This window comes from Lagenorhynchus albirostris, chromosome 17, assembly GCF_949774975.1.
Source record: "Lagenorhynchus albirostris chromosome 17, mLagAlb1.1, whole genome shotgun sequence".
Lineage (NCBI taxonomy): Eukaryota > Metazoa > Chordata > Mammalia > Artiodactyla > Delphinidae > Lagenorhynchus > Lagenorhynchus albirostris.
In genome coordinates this window covers 14336807-14355672 of record NC_083111.1, presented here as the reverse complement: position 1 = coordinate 14355672, position 18866 = coordinate 14336807, and the positions used below count along the sequence as shown (strand labels likewise).

The following is an 18866-nucleotide window of genomic DNA, read 5'->3' as shown; positions in this document are numbered from 1 at the left end:
AAATATTAAAGTATTTCATGGGGGCAAAACGAGTTTAGAAAACTATTAATGTAAAAAAGCAAAGTGAAGTTTTTAACATAGTTGGCATTCAGCACATGAGTGAAGAGCTTGTGCCAATAATCTAGTTTATCCTGCATTTGTCCTTGAGGACATATAGGAAAACTTCAGCGCAAGCCATATGGATAGGTTTGCAAAACTGTATACTGAAAGGTAGGCCATGTATCTTATTCTCAAAGGGTTATAAGTCTCGCCACTTAAAGGGCTGAAATAGTAAGATCACCAATGTTCCTGAGATATATTTAACACTGAATATTTCCAACTCCTGAATAGAAGTAAAGTTAGTCTATTGAGGCTGGCTCATAAAAATCATTTTAGAGCTACAAAACAATTCTGAGAGTTTAATCATAATAATACTTAGAGCTTCCATAAGAAGGATTTGAAGACTTCAAATTGGAGTATAATGAATAGGTCTAAGCTTCTCCACTAAGCACTTGAAAACTGACTTACCAGAGTGCCATGAAGGCCTGGTTTTATCCCTTCCTTCAAGAGACCTCCCTCCTCACCTCTTTCCACTTCAAAGGGATTCCTGTGTATGAAAAGGCATGAGGAAATTCAGAGCATATGAGGGTCAGGTAGTTCATTATGAACATCTATTCAATACGCTAGATGCCGTATAAATAGAGTATAATGAGTGAGGCCATTTTCATAATAACGGGGCTATTTATTTCCTGTGTCTGATACCTTGGATTGATGTTGGGTAGTTGTGTGGTTATTTAGAGGTCAGATAAATTAAAAAAAAAAAGACTCACAGAAGAATTGAACTTCTCTTCACCTTATTAATGAAATTTACCTTGGAAAGCAGCAAGAGACCAGAGTTTTAATCAGAAAACTTATGGGTCCCCAGGTTGTAAAATGAGGATGTTTACGCCTTCTTCACTCAACGGATGTGAAGATTAAATTGAGCTAATGTGTATAAAACTCTGGGTGCGGTGTCTTGCATAAGACAAATGCTCGATAAATGTTATGTTTCTCTTTCCTCCAATTTTGTTCTAAATTGCAATGACTTAGGCAGAAATTCAGTCCCTCTCATCATGACATAGTGTATTTCTCCCAGCTAGCATAGATTTCCATCAAGAGTGCTTAGAGTAACTTGTGTTCCTATGTTTTCACTTTCCTTAAAAACAGATCTGTGTTGATTCATCACACGGTCATTCTTTAGTTCTTATTGGTAATAGTTGGTGTTCTGGGTAGCCCTGAACTCCCTGGTAATATTTCTATTAACGAAGAGGATTTATTCTAATGAAATATTTGATGTCAGAAATTTTGTGAGCACAGGTAGAAACAATAATCAAACAGAATATGGCTTCCCTATTCATTCTTCAACCTTGGTCGCAGACTCTGTCCGCCTCTCTGGGTTAGATGACATCTGGTCTTAGTCAGCACGGGGAGACCCAATCTCTTGGGGTGATTCACTGTCCAGAGGCTCAGCATCTACCCAAGATCTCTTTTTTTAAATTAATTTTTATTGGAGTATAGTTGCTTTGCAATGTTGTGTTAGATTTTGGCAAAGTGAATCAGCTATACGTATACATATATCCCCTCTTTTTCGGATTTCCTTCCCATTTAGGTCACCAGAGAGTATTGAGTAGAGTTCCCTGTGCTCTACAGTAGGCTCTCACTCGTTAGCTATTTTATACATAGTCATCTACCCAAGATCTTGATTAAGCTGCCACTCGACCCCTCCTGATGGCCAGTTAGGAGGGGCCCCAGGGATGGAGCTTTTTCCTCAGATGGAACCAGTCTCTGATCTTTCTAACCTGACTATCCATTTCATATGTCTGATATCTCGAACGGATGCTGGCTAATTGGGCTGATATTTGGAAGTCTCTGAGAGCACCGTCTTTTTTTTTTTTTTTTTTTTTTTGCGGTACGCGGGCCTCTCACCGTTGTGGCCTCTCCCGTTGCGGAGCACAGGCTCCGGACGCGCAGGCTCAGCGGCCATGGCTCACGGGCCCAGCCGCTCCACGGCATGTGGGATCTTCCCGGACCGGGACGCGAACCCGCGTCCCTGCATCGGCAGGCGGACTCTCAACCACTGCGCCACCAGGGAAGCCCAGCACCATCTATTTTAGTTGGAGGAAGCCCAAGCAGTGATGAGAAGGCCCAGCTTGGACCAGTTAGACACTGCTCAGTCACGGGAAAGATGTCACAGTGGGCACTCCATGACGGCTATGGAGAAATTCTTTATACATAAATGTACATTATTGGACATGTTGAAAATATTTTACATTAGAATTAGAGAAGCATGCGAGTCATGGTGCAGAAAAGCTGTGTCACTCACCTGCCCAGGTTGTTCACAGGCTGTCTGGTACCTGGCCTGCTGGCATAGTTCTTTGACCCTCTCATATTTGGGCAAGTGATTGGACTGTTGGATATTCTTGTTGGATTCTTCCTTCTTACGTAGCAATTTCCTTTGACAGAAAGGGAAAAGCTTCTTCTGTGAGAAGGGATCTGAAATGACCTTCGCTGAGACCTGCCTGTTCTTTTTCCTTCCCTGTCACATGACTCCACATTCTCCAGGCAGCAAGAAATTGGTATCAAGGGTAAAACCACAGGAACCCCACATTTCATGAGTCCTTTGCAAAAAATTACCAGCTGGGAACTATGAGGATGAGAGGTCAGGGGAGGAAGAGTCATTTCCTCCAAAATCATTCATTTCAAAACTATGGGCAGAAACGTTTAGCTTTCCAGGCTCAAAGTTCTTTTCTTGTTAAAAAGCAATGATAGAAATGCTTTTCTCCCTCTCAGTGTAAGTATGGAGGAAAACAAACACACTGGGCGTTATAAATCAAAAGGGCAAACCCAGAAGTGACTCAGAAACAGTTACAATCTCATAGATTTGTCTAGTCAAAACTAGTAAAGGCACATAAGGAAAAGAAGGAAAAGGGTGTCAGGCAGAAGATGGGAAAGAAGGTTGAGAAAGTCAATTGACTGGTCCAATTAGGAAGCGAGGTGGAGAAATGCAACTGTCAATCCAGAGCCACGTAAGGGCTGTGGTCCCATCTTTGCAATTCTGATGCAACAATCCTTACTCTGCTGGCCAGGGAAGGATGAGTCGCAAATGTTCAGTCTTATGACTAAGTTTACGAAATCTGCATGCTTAGTAAACCAAAATAAGGGGAAAAACATTCCCAGCAGGGAGAGCTGCCCACTAGGACTGGTGCCCAGAAGCACCCTAGGAACCAATAATTACCCTCTTTCCACGAGGAATGTATCACGCCAAATTTTGGCCTTCTTGTTTGTTCGAAACCTGAAAGCAAAATAATAATATTTACTGTTGGCATTTGGACGTTTTTCCAAACGGATCTGTGCTAACAGTTTATTTAAAGCAACCCCTCTCACTTCCACAGACCAGGACACCAGGACTGCATCTCCATTAATACGCTATTCACAAGGGTGATCCTCAGGTGCAAAGGGTATCTTGCCTCTACTTCTGCCAGCTGCTGCCCAGCTCTGGGAGCCAATGTGCTCAGGGCTGGCTCAGGGGAAGAAAACTGACGCACCTGTTACCTGGCTTTTCCTGGTCCAGGAGTTTGAGGACAGACTTGCCGTCTATGTCAGGAGGTGCGTCGAGCCCAGCAATGTCCAGGATGGTAGGGGCCAGGTCAATGTTTAGAACAATCTGTGGGACTCTGCAAAGGGACAGATGGTCACGCCCCAGACCCAGCACCAGTGGAGGGTGCCACCAGGGCTGTTTTCTCCATCCCAGGACTCCCTGGCCTTCACTGCTTCTCAGCCTCTCATCTGGTCCCCAAGGGACGGTGGCTGCCTCTGGGAGGTGCCTGAGTGGTCAGCAACCAGGGCCAAGAGAAAGATGAACTGGCTGTCACAGGGCTGGAGAGATGCCTGCACCCCGGAACTCTGGCCACACTGACCGACAAATTGTGGCCTGATGTTTGGTTTTTGTAAGCTGTGTATTTTCTTCTGAAACCCAATAGTCCACCACTCCTCTGTTGAACTAGGGCTCCGAAATCAACCTTCTGAAAAAGGACACAAGGTTTTTATACTTGAATTCAATCCATGCTTCCTAGTCTTGCAAACATAAAGCCTTGTCACTCTAGATCTGACACTTCCCCAGGGGTTTCCAATGATCTGGAGAGACAGGATAACATTCTCCAAAGAAGTCCTTCTTACTGCCATCCCCTCGTCCCCAGGATGCAATGGAATGCAGCAGCGGACGAGACTCGTAGATGAGACTCAGAATATCTGGGATCTGGGCCCCAAGGCTGCCACCTCCACGATCGGGGACTCTGAGAGAGGCACGTACCCTGTCTGTGGAGCGTCTTCATTGTGAAATCAGGGGTCCAGGCTGGATGGTCTTTAAGGATCATTCCAGCTTTTGAATTCTACTTGCACTCTTTTCTTTCACTCTTTCCATAATTGTTTCATGTACATGATCTCATTTTACACAAAACATTTTTTTAATGATTAAAAACACATTTATTTAAGTGGTTGAGTTGCCTCCATTTGAATATTGCCTATTGCTTCCATAATAATATCAGAAGTTTTTCACAGATGCTTTTTAACGGGCAGCACCTGCTATATCTCTACTAACAGTTACACAAAACATTTTGATCGGTAGGGCAAATGAAACCCATTTTACGATGGGAATATCTAGATACAGAGGGATGCAGAGACTTGCTTAAGGTGACAGAAATGGAATTCCAGTCCTTCAGGCTTCTTTTCTTAAAATTTATTTAAATTTATTTAAACTTTATTTAAAGTTCTTAAAATTTAATTTTCTTTAAAAAATTCTTTAGTAATAATTAAAAAATAAAAAACAAGGGCTTCCCTGGTGGCGCAGTGGTTTAGAGTCCGCCTGCCGATGTAGGGGACGCGGGTTCGTGCCCCGGTCCGGGAAGATCCCTACATGCCGCGGAGCGGCTGGGCCCGTGAGCCATGGCCGCTGAGCCTGCGCGTCCGGAGCCTGTGCTCCGCAACGGGAGAGGCCACAGCAGTGAGAGGCCCGCGTACCGCAAAAAAAAAACCAACAACAAAACAAGAGGAAGGACTGGTTATTTTTAAAAAAAGTTTCAAAGAAGGTAAGGATAATGTTCCTAAAAATCACATTCTGTGTCTGTGCACACAGCCTCATGCATTCTGGTAAATTTGAGAGAATGAATCACTGATACAGTTATTTTTCCTTTCTCTTGAAAGAGTATACTTTAGTTAATTTAACATGTGGCAGAAGTGGGGGGGGGTGGAGCAGGGAGGAGGTTTTTGTCTTCTGAATTACCAACCTACATGCACCCTTTTTGTTTGGATGAAAGGAAACCAGAGCCTGCGATTGGTAATTGAATTATCTCAGACGTACACGAGCTATGACAGCTGAATGTTGGAAACAGAGAAATACGTACATCGATCCTGGTTCTACACTTGGACCACGAATAAAGAAAGGCACACGGATATCAAAGTCATATGGCATGGATTTCCCCTTGACCAGTCCAAACTGCCCGATATGGTAACCGTGGTCGGCAGTGTAGATGATGTAAGTGTTCTCCAGCTCCCCCGTTTCCACAAGCATATTATACAGCTGAAACACAGCACAGACACCAGTCAGAAGCAATTGTGAAGGCGTAAGATGACAACAGTGCTGCCATGATTTCACCCAAACCTTTTTTCCATTATTTTTAGAAGGCAAGAGTTGCTTTAATAAGGCCGACAAACATGTACATTACCCACATTTTCCAGTTGCCTGCAATCCTGGAGGGAAAAAGTCTAATAACACAGTTGATTTTGTATAATATGTAACTTTTGTGAGTCTGGTACGTTTTATTTAAAGGTTTTGTTTGCCTATTTGGAAAAAAAAAACCCCACAAAACAACCTCCACCACCAAACTTTAAGGTTTTACTTTGAAAAATCCATTTAAAAGCAAATTTGACTATCATTACTCATATCTAGTTATCAAGGGTTAAAAACTGGCTATTTCTGAGCCTGATCCAGCTAGATCCAGCCTTCAGGCATGTCTTGTTTGGCTTATGTTTTAAAATTCAGGAAATTTCAAATAAAATATTTGTATTTCTGGCTTCTTTTAGAAGTCAGAGGACTTGATACTGGATCCACATTCTTACACAATAGAATTAGTTGAAGTTGAGTAGTTGCTCCCTGCTTTAGATGGGGGCATTTAGTTTCAAGTTCACCACAAGCCCCACCATTCCCTATTGCCTTATACTGGATCTGATTTAGCTACTTACATTATTTGCTTAATTCCTGAAGGTATTTGCGGCTCTAGCCCTTGATTTATGATGTCTTGATTTGTATCTCCTCTCTGCTACTGGCTCCACAAGAGCCAAGCATGGAGAGGTAATAGCAAGGGGACAAGATAAGGGAGCAATGATGAATTAACTGAATACACACACACTCTCTCTCTTAAAATGAAAAACACCAACTACAAAAGCAGGATGGGCAAGAATGGGTCTACATAAGGGGAGCTGGACCAAAACCTGTCACTGAGGCAAGTTCGTGTGCTTACCCTTTCCACAGAGTCATCCACTGACATCAAAGTCTGAAGCCGTTTGCGATGTAGAACGTTTGTGAATTCCATGTGGATGGGCAGCATGGGTCCCGTGTACTGCATTATCCAGTGTTTGTCCATATTTGGGGCATAGTTATAACTAGGAGTTCTGCAAATATCCAGAAAGGAGTCTTACTATAGACGCTTTTTAGCCATTTAGAGACATATCTCAAGTTAAAGGCTGTGAAATAACAATAACAATTTAGGAAAGATAATTTAGACACTGCTAAAGGATTTTTTTCTCCCATACATCTCTCTGTGTTTATATAGAGATCTGAAGTCCGCACCACCCCAAACAGCACAAGCCCTCTGAAAGTATATGGATTCAAACTTAGAAGACCAAGACTGGCAGCTAAAAATCTAATTAGTGCAAGTTCCTTTGGGTCCTTTGACTAAAATGTGTAAAAACACGTCAACGTGATTGTGGTCATGTTACAAATCTACAGATAAAACTCAGTAATGTAGAAGAGAGTGTTCTCATGGTGATATTAACTCGAAAAATTGTATTGCTAATTAGGCTATGAAATATAGTCACTGATACATTATGTGCAATGATGAGGAATCAAAATTTCAATACATTTTCTTCTCTTGAATTTACTAGGGTATTTTATGGATTACCTACATATCTAGTCTCTATGATTTTTTCTCATTCCTAACCTTGTATATAGATACCATTAATTAATTAATTAATTAATTTTTATTTATTATTATTATTTTTTGTGTGGTACGCAGGCCTCTCACTGTTGTGGCCTCTCCCGTTGCAGAGCACAGGCTCCGGATGCGCAGGCTCAGCGGCCATGGCTCACAGGCCTAGGCACTCCGCGGCATGTGGGATCTTCCCGGACCGGGGCACGAACCCGCGTCCCCTGCATCGGCAGGTGGACTCTCAACCACTGCGCCACCAGGGAAGCCCAAGATACCATTAATTTAATTGGATTTTCTGGAATTATAACCAAGTCTACAGCAACATACATGCCTACCAATAGAGCTATTCATTATAGACAAATCAATATAGGTGCAGGGCATAATTTTTTGTTAACTATAGGGAAGTGGGTTCTGTTGTTCTAGGACAGGTGGTTCAAGCCTATATTTAATCTATTGCAGAGATCCAAGAGGTGTCCATACTTTCCTTTGGGGCCACACAAAGCACGTCACCTTCTCTTTGAAATGTTCCCCAGCTCCCTGGACCATTAGATGCTGCTACCTCACACTCCCAAAGAACATATCTACGCTAGAACAATTCTCACAGTGAGGAATGTTTGTTTTTCATTTGACCTCTCCGCCAGACTGTAATGTACTTCAACCTTTTCCTTAGCTGATAAGCATATAAGCGTTGTTTAATATTAAACATTAAATAAATATTTCATGTTTTATTAAACATTTAATAAATGTTTTATTAAACATTTAATAAATATTAAAAACTTAGTATTTACCATGTGTCAGGTATCGTGCTAAGTGTTTTATTCATATCAATTCATTTAATTAGCTCAGCTCTTCTGGGATATAGGTTTATCATTCCTACTTTACAGCCGAGAAAACTAAGGCTTAGCAAAGGTAAATAACTTTCTCAGGTTAATAAAACTAGCGGGTAATAGAACGAGGACTTGATTCCAAAGCCCATTCACTTTATAAAAATGAAAAGAAAGTAGAACGAGGGGAGTTTCCTGCATCTGAGATCGCTCTTCATATGAACCACAACTGTGCAAAGAGCCAGTCTCACAGAATAAGCAACAGTCTATGTTGATCGAGAAATTTCATTACCAGTCTCTGTTCTGGGGAGGATCCTATCAGTGAAAGATGGTGGATAATGACGACTGAAGGTGACCCTGTGGCATCATTTATGATAAAACTAGAGAAACAATCAGTTGCTGTGAGCCTGGTGAGTCCAGGAGCCTTGACCGTGTTCCAGTGGTTCCGTCATGGAGGGAATTTCGCATGGGGGAACTTGGAGTTTCTGAGATGCATGAGTGTACACAGGGGTGTTTCCATGAACACAGGGCTCTATAAATGCCACCTGTGACTATACATTTTCTTCTGCCAGTGGATTTGCAGCACCTCTCTTTTACTATTTGAAAATGCTGTTTTGGTACCATTGGTCTTCCTGGTGTAAAAAGTTACCCTGATGATCTGTAAGGATGCGGGTTAACCAGCAGAAATGCCACAGCTCAAATGCCAATATAACACAGAGCACAGGAGACACTGTCACTAGAAGTGTACAAGTTACACTCAGAAGTGTAAGTTAACTCCCCTTTAAGGAGACAGATTTGTAGGGTGGGAAAAGCACCTGCAGCTCGATTTGCTCATCTGTAAATGGGGATAAGGGCATCTCTAATAAAAAGTTGTTTTGAGGAACAACAAATCTGTCTATCTATCTATCTATCTATTATCTATCTATATCTGTCTGTCTATTATCTATCTATATCTATCTGTCATCTATCTCTATCCGCTCTATCTATATTTATCTCTCTCTCTCTCTCTCTATTATCTATCTATATCTATCTGTCATCTATCTCTATCCCCTCTATCTATATTTATCTCTCTATCTCTATCTATCTATCTATCTATCTATCACTTTAAAGTGCCCAGAACAGAAGACGTACCTGAGTTTCCTACATGAGCCAATAAAAAAATGTATTCTATAAAAGGATATGGGTTGAAAAAAATCTCACGGCATTAAAAAACAAACTTTCAGATATCACTTGCCATTCTCTGTAGGATAAACTTTCAACATTAACTTCATCTCCTTACCAAGTAGACACCTCATGAACCAAATGGTCCCACTTTTGGCCTGAAAGCGTTCTTCATATCTAAAATTGCACCACGGGCCAAATCTGACTCTTGTATCTCAGGGGCCTGGGCAGTAGGAAGGGACTTAAGCCCATGTTTCTTATTCTTCACACAGCGTGTCGCCTTACAAACAGGATTAGATTAAGAGACAGAAGAGGAGGTGGAGAGAGGGGGCATCTAAATCCTGGCGGAAAGAGATTTTCACCCATGGGGGTAGTTTGAGGTCAGAGAAATAGAGCAAGTTGGTCACAAAAGGTCCCTCACCACTTACTGATACGTGCCCTGAAAAATAATACGGCTATAAAAGATTACATGGGGTTTCTTCATAATACCTCACCCTCTCCTCTTACTGCCTTTGATGTTGGTTTGCCTTAATTTTAAAATAAATCTAGTCGATTTTTTTTAAACCACAAAAACTTAACACAATTAAAAATTACAATAGGGAACCGAAAGGCAGGCTTACAGTGGGCCAATCATGTCCTCCACCGTGTACCTTCAAGTGCTTGGCAGGGTTCCATCCACCTCGCTTTGAGGAACAGGGAAGGTTGCAGCAAATTGGACTCCCGGATTTACAGAATGACATATGTTCAATCTGGCTTATATTAAAAGGGAGAGTTCAGGTCCGCTGTCAAAGCTGTCCTTCCCCCATCCCCTGTTTTTCTTAATTTCTGGATGTGGGAGATGACCCCCCCCACACACACCTGCTCTGGGGATGAGATCCCAGGTGGGATCTCAGCAGGGGGGGAGGGGGGATAAGCATTTGCCTTTTAAAGGAAGACAGGCTGCCACTGCTTCCCACAGAACAGCAGCTGTCCAGGGACCTGCAGGTGGAAGGTTGGGGGTCGCTGGAACTGACAGTGTTGTTGAAAAGTGATCTTTTGCCAAAGACCTGTGGTTGCCTCCTGCTGGGGTTTGCCAAATTCCTGGAAGATGCAGCCTTCTGTCCCCCAGGGATAATGAAGGCTTGCCGTCCTAAGAATTGACTTACAATTATTCAGACAGAGCCTGGAGCTGTTGGCTGGCCCACGAGCCACAGAGAAGCAAGTAACTGTTTTAGGGAACAGTGGAAAACCACATATCCAATTGTTCCAGAATGTTTTGGAATCAGATCTGAATTCTCATCCCAGTCCTGTTGTTTACTAGTGTGTGATCTAGAGCAACTTTTTTCTCTAGGCCTCTGTTTCCTCATCTCTATAACGGGAGCAAGGATTTCAAAGAGTTCTCGTGAGGCTTCAAAGAGGTGTCAGTGACTCCAGAGGACAAATGCTGTGACCACATCACACCCACGCTTACAGGTAGCTGGGAGAGAGCTTATCACATCACAGCTCACCTGCTTGCTGTAGCAGCCCGGAGAAGGCGGGGCATCTTACTCCCACTTTACAAATGACATAGTAAAGCGTATGGAGGTGGTCCTGAAAGAACATGCTGGGACCCCTGCTCCCTCCATGATGTCACACTGAACTGCCGTCCCCAACAAGCACCTCAAAATCCCCATCATTAAAAGCACTGATCCAGGGCTTCCCTGGTGGCGCAGTGGTTGAGAGTCCGCCTGCCGATGCAGGGGACATGGGTTTGTGCCCCGGTCCGGGAAGATCCCACATGCTGTGGAGCAGCTAGGCCCGTGAGCCATGGCCGCTGAGCCTGTGCGTCCAGAGCCTGTGCTCCGCAACGGGAGAGGCCACAACAGTGAGAGGCCCGCGTACCGCAAAAAAAAAAAAAGCACTGATCCATACATTTCTTTCTATAAAAAGTAAGTCCTGAAGTCATTAGCCTTCATCCTGATTTAAAATATTAGCTGCGGGCTTCCCTGGTGGCGCAGTGGTTAAGAATCCGCCTGCCAATGCAGGGGACACGGGTTCGAGTGCTGGTCCGAGAAGATCCCACGTGCCACGGAGCAACTAAGCCCGTGCACCACGACTACTGAGCCTGTGCTCCAGCGCCCGCGAGCTACAACAACTGAGCCCGTGTGCTACAACTACTGAAGCCCACACGCCTAGAGCCCGTGCTCCACAACAAGAGAAGCCACCACGATGAGTAACCCGCGCACCGCAACAAAGAGTAGGCCCCGCTCGCCGCAACTAGAGAAAGCCCACGGGCAGCAATGAAGACTCAACGCAGCCAAAAATAAGTAAATAAAAAATAAATAAAATAAAAAATAAATAAAATAAAATATTAGCTGCTTCTGTTTCCCATTCAGATGCCTCCCACCAGCTGCTATTTGTCTATGTTTGTTGCAAATACAGAATCAAGTCTGACCCTCCAGGGCACACTGGAGGCATCCTCCAGAAGGTAGATAACACTGGCTGTTTGCTTGAAAATGGAGAGGACAAAGGACCAACTTGTCGTTTTTGAGTTTCTGTTGCTTTCTTTTAAAAAACCCTCAAAAAACGAAAATCTGTCAGAATTACAGTCACATGTGCCTGGTCTGTTGTTTGTTCAGATACATGTTTGGCCCAGAACTATGCTCTCCAGACCTCCTAACTTTCAGGAAGGTACCTGTAACCCTCAACAGATTATTCCAATACTTAAAAACGTGAGCTTTGCCCAGCAAGGCTTCCCTGCACGTTGCTTTTCTCTAGTCATTGTTTGTCTGGAGTTATTGCTCAGTGTACGAGCTCGCAGATCGCTCAGACTACTGGCCTTGTACGTTCAACCTTTGCCATCAATGCCAATTCTCCCCGGGCTTTGGTTTTCTTGCTCGTATTGCTTATTGACATAACAGGGATAAGAATTCTGAAAATCAATCATGTCCCCTGTCTATTTGATGGGTGGTTGTTTAGGGAGAATAATTCTTACTAGCACAGAAATAGTTTCAAGAAATGCATGTGTCATATATTAAACCCATTCGCGGCAAAATGCAAAGAACTTAGCAGTTCATTTGTACCACTGATGGTCTTTGCTGTCACCCCACAGAAAATAAATATATTTTGAGCGTTTTGTATTTGAACATGTTTTCTTCATTTGCTATTTAGTCTCATACGACAACAAAAATCCTAACTCTTAATACCCTTATTGGTAGCAGGATAATCACTCACTGAGAAATAGGTCTCGATTCCCAGAATAAGTTAGTTGTATAGATTTAAGACGCACACACTCAAAGCATTATACTGGAAATTCTAGACTTAATCTCCCAGGCCACACCATCTCAGCTTTCACTAAAATTAAACGTATTTAATTTAATTGACTTCTTGGAGATCTTCCCCATTTGAGTTCAAATGTCTTTAGGTGGGCAATATTTGAACACATGCAGGATAATACCAAATGATCTTGATTATAGATAAATCATAAAACTTTAAAATAAAAAGGCATATCATAAAACTAATTTAAAGAGTCTTCCAAAGATGCTGCAAACTCCAATTCTAATTGTGCAAAGACATACGTAGGGAACTCTTCTCCTATTAATTGTGACTGTGATGGGTACTGAACAAGCCCGGTGTAGTGGAAAGATCTAGGGTCCAAGAGAGTCGAGTTTGGGCTCCAGTTTTGTCCCTATCTACTTATGTGACCTGGGCAAAGCTATTTGGGTCTTTTTTTTAAAAAAAAATAAACTTTGGGTATTCATTTTTTTAATCTAAAAATTTACGAAATTATACTATCTCTAGGTACTCATTTAATTTATAAAACTGATTGTTCAACTATTTTCATACTAGTTAAAATAGTGTCTTAATGTCAGCTAGTTGGTGGGGTTAATATGTTTACTCATTTGCTAAACAAAAACGTATTGTACAACTAGAGCAACAGGAGCTGTGCTCACCAGACAACGAGAGGTAGAGATGGACCGCTGGGTCCTGCCTTTGGGAAAGAGCGACCTTGCCTAGCAGCAGGGCACCATTCACGTGATACTGAGTGTGAAAACGGCCCCCTGGACTTGTGCGATTGCACTTCGGGGATCTGGGTAAACAGCCAGTGCAATGGGATATGTAGTAAACATAGAGAGAAGAAGAGAGTGGGAATAGAGGAAAGGGAGCAATGAATTCTGCCCCAATCACAAATGTTTATGGGGGATTTAAAACTCTCTCATCTTCGAAAACATATCCTTTTATGTATTTGTGGAAGAAATGAGGGAGAACGTGCACATTCTTTTTAAGGCAAGACATTTCTTTCCAACTTTAGATAACAAAGGTGTTTCGAAAACTGTTCTGAGGCTTACACAGACGTAGTTTTCCCTTTGACGTGCCGTGTCCATCCCAAACTCCACTGTCAGAACAATTCCTGCAACTTAGTGGTACTGAAGTTTTAGATTTCACATGAACCTCTGTGTGCGTGTGCGTGTGCGTGTGTGTGTGTGTACAGTCATACACATTTCCAGGGACGGAAAGAAAGAACTGTTGAATTGGAACAAAAAAAAGTTTTAAGTTCATAGATGCTTAGTTGGTAGGAAAGTATTCAGGAAGTCTGAGCCCTTCATAGAATCATTGGGAAGATAAATGGAATCTCCTTTCTCATAAAGGCTTTTGTCCACAGGTGCATATTATCACATCACTGAGGCCAGGAGAGAAAAGTGATGCCAAGTGAGGATGAGGCTAGAGCATTACTGTGAGGATAAGGGGGAGAGAATTTACTGGGAAGTGCAGTAGGGTCGCAGCCATAGTGAAGGGCTCTATGGTAACGGTGATTATAGGTGATTATCATGACGGAGGCTCCCTCAGAACTCTCAGAGGCCAGGAGTGGCTGAGCCACTGTCTGATCAAACAGTGTCTTCCGTCCGTCTGTAATCTGTTCTCATTCTTAGCCGGCTGGCATAACCTCTAGCTGCAATATTGGACTGGCTTCCTTCCTTTGTTGGAACGGCGAACACCATGGAAACCTGATACATTCGCTGCAGGCTGAGGGGGTCAGATAGCTCTAACCCAAGGCGGATGAAAGGCATCTGGAAAATGCTTGACCACCAAGGAAGGTGACCTCAAGGAGAGCGCTCACATGGCTTGCATCCCCCCCCCGCCGAAAGGGGAGAGCCTGCAGCTTCTCGTTCCGCTTTCCTAGGGCCTGCCGAATATCTCTGCAAAGCACTTAACTTCTTGCATCCCTTTGCTTGAATGCCTTGCTGTTGTTCTCGCTAAGGAAACCAGCCATTCAGGAGCTCCGAGCGCCACAATGGAAAGCTTGCCTTCAATTTGTCTCACTCCTTTTGTGTGCGGACTGAACTGTGAACCTGGGCAGTCACTCACAGTGACAAGAGACGCACACGGACTCTCTCCAGCCCTTTCCTCCAGCGGCAGCCGGGGAGACTTTTACAACAAAGATGCCCCGAATTCAAGGCTTCTAAGGGCTGCAGGAGACAGCGGATCTCCCCATTCTAGGTACACAAAGCCCCAAGCTCAGCAGCAAACAGAAGCTGAATCGCTCATCCCACGGTGTGAATTTTCATCTTCTGTGGCCAAGAGTGTTCTCCAGACTGGCACTTGCCTATAGCACATTTTGCACCTGGCAAAGATAACACAGCCCGGGCTGCTGCTTCTGTCTGTGTTTTTAGAATAGCCAGGTGTGACAGCCTCATCAATGCGGGTCTTAGCTAGTCAACAGACTTGTCAAGGCACCACGGACAAGTATCAACTCGTCCTTTCTCTAGCTGCTTTCCCCGAACGTTAAGTTGAACCAAACGAAGCAGCACTCTTTGTAGGTCAAGAGAGATCCAATCCGGAAAGAACAGTTTTTTATGGTTTGTCTTAACAGAAAGGATCAATGAGAATTAGCATCTGTGAAGTGGCTTCTGTGTCCCAGGCCCAAGGTGGGGCCCCTTTTAATTGTCACTCATGACACCACGTCAAGGTGCTAGTTATTACTCCCATTTTACAGATGAGGCAATGCAGGTTCTGAGAGCTTAAAGAAACGGCCCACAGGCTCAGTGAGGACAGCTGAGATAGGAACCCACGCTTGTCGGCTCCAAGGCCTGAGAACTTTTCACTCTGCCATGTGCAGATTTCCCTTAGTAGCATCACTACTAAGGCACACAGGGGGTTCATTTGCATTAAAGAGGAATAATGGAAACTTTGCATGAGAAGATGATCAACTCACATATGACGTCATTCTACCTTTACTACATGGCCTCCAGTGACTCTCTGCTTATGCTTACATACAAATTACACAAATTCTCAATATTCTGTGTATTTCTCTTTCTAGCTTTATCCCTTATTGCTTTCCTAGGTCACATCTTAGATGGCCTCATTTACATGGTGACCACTTTTCTACGCCACATTCTCTTCCTGAAATCATCTACCCAATCTCTGCATATCAGCTGCAGAAATTTTGCCCATCCTTTGCGGCCCACTTTGAATGCCTTCTGGGCCCTGAAGTTTTCCTTGTTCCTCTAAAAGATGTGCATGCTTCCTCCTCCAAACTTCCACAGCCCCTGGGATCCCTGCTCTAGTACTTACTGCTGGGCCTGCTGCTGATAAGACTATTTGGACACTACCCCCTAGAGCAGGGGACCAGGACAAACTTATCTGTAAAGAATCATATAGTAAATAGTTCACGCACTGTAGGCCATACGGTATCTGCGGCAACTACGCAACTCCACGGTTGTGTTGCAAAAGCAGCCATAGACAATACCTAACTGTATGAGCATGGCTGTGTTTCAATAAAACTTTATTTATAAAAACTGGTGGCAAGCTGGATTTGGCCCCTCTGTGCCAACCTCTGTCCTAGTTCATTGGGTCTCCAGGGTTAGCAATTGTGTCTTCCTTGTGCCTATATCCCTGCTGTGTTGTACAATGTCACAGGTGGCACTCCATAAATATTTGTGGAACTATTAGAATTTTAAATTGCTGCAATCAGAGATGCTTTTTTTTTTTTTAAAAAGCTATTGTTGAGGCCCCGAGAACTTTGCAGATTCCTCTGGTCCTGCACTGCTGTCTGTGCATGCCGCTGAGCTGTCAGAACCTCTTGACCTGTGGCTGATTTTCCTGTAGGCTCAGGACCTTGCCCTGAAGCTTCAAAGGCAGGCTGACTTCTAAGGAGCCGTAAAACACATTTTGTCAACCCCTTGTCCTCCAACTTGGGAAAACATCAGTGAAGTTTACAGTTGTGGAAAATCACCTTAGGCTGAGATTCTGTTAACGCAACAAAGGGAGTGATTTCTGACTCAAAAGAAAAGAGAAAGGTGGGTCCCAGGGCATGGAAGAAGCCTGCAAAAACCTTTTTCTCTCACTGAACCAGCTGGTTACTAAATTTGCAAGTGATTGGTAATGGAGAGCCACTCACCACTCATGGGCTTCATTCATGAATTCAGTTGCATAGCTATATGTAGGGTAGGTTTTCAGAGGCTTATATATCCATCCACAGGGTTGATTCCAAAGCACAATGGCTCATCCAGACCGTATTCCCCAGATGCTGGGGCAACCTTCTTTGTCGACAATATTTTATGCATCAAAACACTTTCACCCTCCAAGTTCCTGGGCATGCTCAGTAGGACACCCACCCTGGCTTCATACGTATTGTCAGTTCTTGTCTTTCTTTCTTTCTAAGTCACTTGATACGATAGAGAGGATCTAAGTACCACTGACCAGGAGCCAGCAGTTTATTAGTTATAATAAGATAAAAAATAAGAATAAATAGAAAAAGTTTCCCAGGGATATGTCTTGACCAGCAACTAGAATGCCTTCCGTAATTACTTACCTCTTTTCGTAAGGAAGTACATTTAATCTGTTTTTTTTGGGTTTTTTTTTTCCGTCTGGGATCACAGATAGAAAATCAGCGTGGATGAAAAGGGATGATATTTAAGCACAAACAGATGAAGAATGTATTCCGGAGGTTTAGTGACGAAGGAAACACACCAGTACCCTGTTCCCTACCTCTCTGGTGGTCAAACTTTCAGCAGACACAGAGCCAGCTGCTCTGCGTAGAAGACTGTGCATTATTGCAATGGATAAGAAGAAAGTGTGCGGACGGAGTGAAAATCAAAATCACGTCCTCTGTTGCCTAAGCATCGACTTTGGCTAGTGGGAATGATAGGCACATTACAGCTCTCTGCTCTCTGTCCTGTCCCTGTATGCCATCAGCCCTCTACTCTGTGCCTCCCCACCCCCTCCTCTTAAAAAGAAACATCAGGTTATTTGAAAGCCTGACCTGAGAAGGCCTCTCGGGCAAGCCCACTCCAGCTGCCTCTGTAGCAATGCTAATTGCACATCTGCAGCAAAGCTGCAACAGTCCATGCCCAGGGAATCCACCCGGGTTTTTATAACCAGACCAGGGGTTGCCACCCAGCTGCTACGAGAAACACACTGCTTGATCATTATTATTATCAGATCACGTTTGTGACTATTATTTAAGACAACTGAAGGAAACCCTTGATCAAAATCGCCCCCCATCCACCCCGCATGCTTCTCTTTCTTTTCGTTTAGCCGCTTACAAATGTGGATGTGATTCCTAATCAAAGCACCTCGACAAGCCCTTGAGTTCAGGGTCTTCCTGTTCCGCGGTCTCGGGGCAGAAGCCGGCGTTCCCGTCTCGTGGAGGTGCCGCGTGGAAGGAAACGGGGTGCAGGGGAGGAGCGAGATGGGGAGCAAAGGCGGGGCCCGCGTTCGGCAGGTCCCGGAGCTGAGGTTGTTACTCACATGTGTTGGGAAGCATTGGGGTACAGTTTTGAAAACTGTGGGGCTGAGTCCTCGGGGCCGTGGGGCGCCGCGTGGCTGATGACCATCATAATGGGCCTATGGGGATACATTCTCTTAGACATTTTGAAGTAATTAATGCTCTCGTTAGTGATTAAGTCTGTGAAGTAGTCCTGAAACATATATTTGACACAAAACAAAAATTACAAAAGGTGACATTCATCAGATCACATTTGAATACTGCTTTCCCTCAGAAGCAACGCACTGAACGAGGAGGTAAGATCTTAAGCAGTAAGGGAAACTACTTCCCAAAGGGGCAACACATCTTCCGGAGACAGAGAACATCAGCTGGCAGTAGTTACCTTCTGGGTTTGCTAAAGGGGTAACGTGCACAAACCTTTTGTAAAAAATAATGTGCAATTTAGGAATTAGCCAAAAAAAAAAAAGGGTCAAGTCCCCGTTTGCCCAAGATAATGATCAGATCTGGCAATACAAATGCTCCAGCACATGAAACACCGGATACATATTTCATTCTCAGGTTTCGCTGATGTAATTCTTTGACAAAAAAAATTTAATTACTTCAAGGGCAGGAAACACCCACGCCCACTACAAATTCACAGTTGCGGAACACACACACACACAGACGCACACAGGCATACACACACATGCATAAATGCACAAACAAAAGAAAAGATCTTTTCCTTAAATTAAAAATTCACCTGTGAGAATTACATAATAAATGCTAATGAAAGTCGTGGCCAAAATCTGGGTGCCCAGGGAAAAGTGGCAACATTTTATCAATTAATTTCTTTGAAACACTCAGTATGGGGAGCAGTTGATCTCCAGCAGATTATACTGTTAATTGCACAACTAAAATTACCCAGCTGTTGGGATTAGAGCCTGACTTGTTAATAAAATAACTTAAACCGGCAGTCCCAGGGGCTGATGCAAAAGC

The 18866-nt window shown here is 43.6% G+C and overlaps 1 protein-coding gene across 3 annotated transcripts in view; it reads right to left on the bottom strand.

Annotated features, from left to right (window-relative positions):
- Positions 1 to 18866, bottom strand: part of SULF1 (sulfatase 1) — a 139507-nt gene that overhangs the window by 31104 nt on the left and 89537 nt on the right. For 2 of the 3 annotated variants that reach the window (XM_060127816.1, XM_060127818.1), the window contains exons 7-12: positions 17915 to 18084; positions 6534 to 6684; positions 5418 to 5593; positions 3564 to 3692; positions 3254 to 3310; positions 2342 to 2471 (exon numbers count right to left, since the gene is read on the bottom strand). In XM_060127816.1, coding sequence (XP_059983799.1) covers positions 2342 to 2471; positions 3254 to 3310; positions 3564 to 3692; positions 5418 to 5593; positions 6534 to 6684; positions 17915 to 18084 — 813 coding nt within the window. The remainder of the gene's footprint in view (positions 1 to 2341; positions 2472 to 3253; positions 3311 to 3563; positions 3693 to 5417; positions 5594 to 6533; positions 6685 to 17914; positions 18085 to 18866) is intronic. The other variant, XM_060127817.1, reaches the window with a different exon arrangement.